Source organism: Agrilus planipennis, unplaced genomic scaffold, assembly GCF_000699045.2.
Source record: "Agrilus planipennis isolate EAB-ADULT unplaced genomic scaffold, Apla_2.0 scaffold2648, whole genome shotgun sequence".
Taxonomy (NCBI): domain Eukaryota; kingdom Metazoa; phylum Arthropoda; class Insecta; order Coleoptera; family Buprestidae; genus Agrilus; species Agrilus planipennis.
The window spans coordinates 8-1,346 of NW_020441299.1; the positions used below are offsets into that span (position 1 = coordinate 8).

At 35.9% G+C, this 1,339-nt stretch overlaps 1 protein-coding gene across 1 annotated transcript; it reads right to left on the reverse strand.

Moving 5' to 3' along the window:
- Window positions 1-365: 365 nt before the first annotated feature.
- On the reverse strand, window positions 366-993 carry LOC112906219 (glycine-rich cell wall structural protein-like). The gene is made up of 2 exons (XM_025980025.1): window positions 793-993; window positions 366-722 (listed from the first exon to the last, which is right to left on the reverse strand). The coding sequence occupies exons 1-2, from the start codon at window positions 859-861 to the stop codon at window positions 366-368; spliced, it is 426 nt and encodes a 141-aa protein (XP_025835810.1). The 5' UTR covers window positions 862-993.
- Between the last annotated feature and the right edge of the window lie 346 nt (window positions 994-1,339).

Here is a 1,339-nt window from a genome sequence, read left to right on the forward strand (position 1 = left end):
TCGAATCCGTCCAGCATTGGGTCGGAAAAATATGGTCCCCCTATGAATATACATGAATTATTATTACAATTTTATCTAAAATGGGACCAACAACATACAACGAGCGTCATCTTCTACATTTTTTACAAACTAGAAGAACTTTCTACAAAGGACTCACTACGATTAAATTCTCTCTGTTTCTAACGACAATATAACATAATAGAGGGCACAAAATGCGTGCAAATTTTAAAAACAATTCAAATATTCAATTAAGTACTTAATAAATTAAAAAAATTAAATATATTGTCAATCACTGCGCAGTGCGCATACCAATGTATATGTGCTCCCTTCATATTGTCGAATTGCTAAATCAATTTTAAATCCAGTTAACACCAGTTCATTAAAAATCTTTTTCCGATTCCTCCTCCGATACCACCACCAATTCCGCCTCCTATGCCACCGCCGTAACCTCCACCGATTCCACCTCCCAATCCTCCGCCATGACCTCCACCGATTCCACTTCCAAATCCTCCGCCAATTCCGCCGCCATGACCTCCGCCAATTCCTCCTCCGATACCACCTCCCAAACTTCCATGTCCTCCTTCGAATCCACCATCAAGTCCACCGCTTCCGTATCCAAGATCTAAGATTCCTCTTTTGTCAGTCTTCTTATCGGAAGCTGCAGCTTTCGATTTCTCCTCGCATGTTGCTAAGCTGGCAACCGTAAGGAGTAGAACTGCTACCTGATTAATAAAAAAGTTATTTTAATTAATTATTATCTGACTTGATAATTGTATTTTTGTGTTGTCTTACCTGAAAGGACTTCATCATGGTATGAATGGTGATCAGTGATGAATGATGCTCTACCCCCTGTTGTAACATCTTTTTATACCGACTTCTAATGGTGAGGGTTTTGGGGGATTTACTTTCACTAAACAAAGCTCCACTGGTTTCTGGTTCTACACTACATTCACATGAAGAGATACCACTTCCTATTGAAGGATAGGCGGCGGACGACCAATTTAGATCATTTGCCCACTTATTTTCAGCCGTAAGATACGTTTGTGAAAAATTGTCAGTATGCAATTTGCTCCACATATTTTACATAACCAACACATCAAACATAATTTTCTGCGCTCGATATTCGTACATTTATGTAAATTACCTCATTTTTTACGACACAAAATAAATATTAAATTTATTAGTTTCTGTTTACAGCAAAACATTTATTTTGATTTATTGAAAATAAATATTTCTTCAATAGAGTCGATAATAAATGGCATATTATATATAAATTAATTTACTTAAAAATTCAGAAACATAATTATCTATCGTATAATTTACAATAGAATACAATCAA

What these genes read in the sequence shown, in the direction of transcription:
- LOC112906219 (XM_025980025.1), bottom strand. Translation starts at nt 861, where the DNA reads ATGTTACAACAGGGGGTAGAGCATCATTCATCACTGATCACCATTCAT. An exon ending in CCATGATGAAGTCCTTTCAG is followed by an intron (nt 723 to 792) that starts GTAAGACAACAC and finishes TTTATTAATCAG; the next exon opens with GTAGCAGTTCTACTCCTTAC.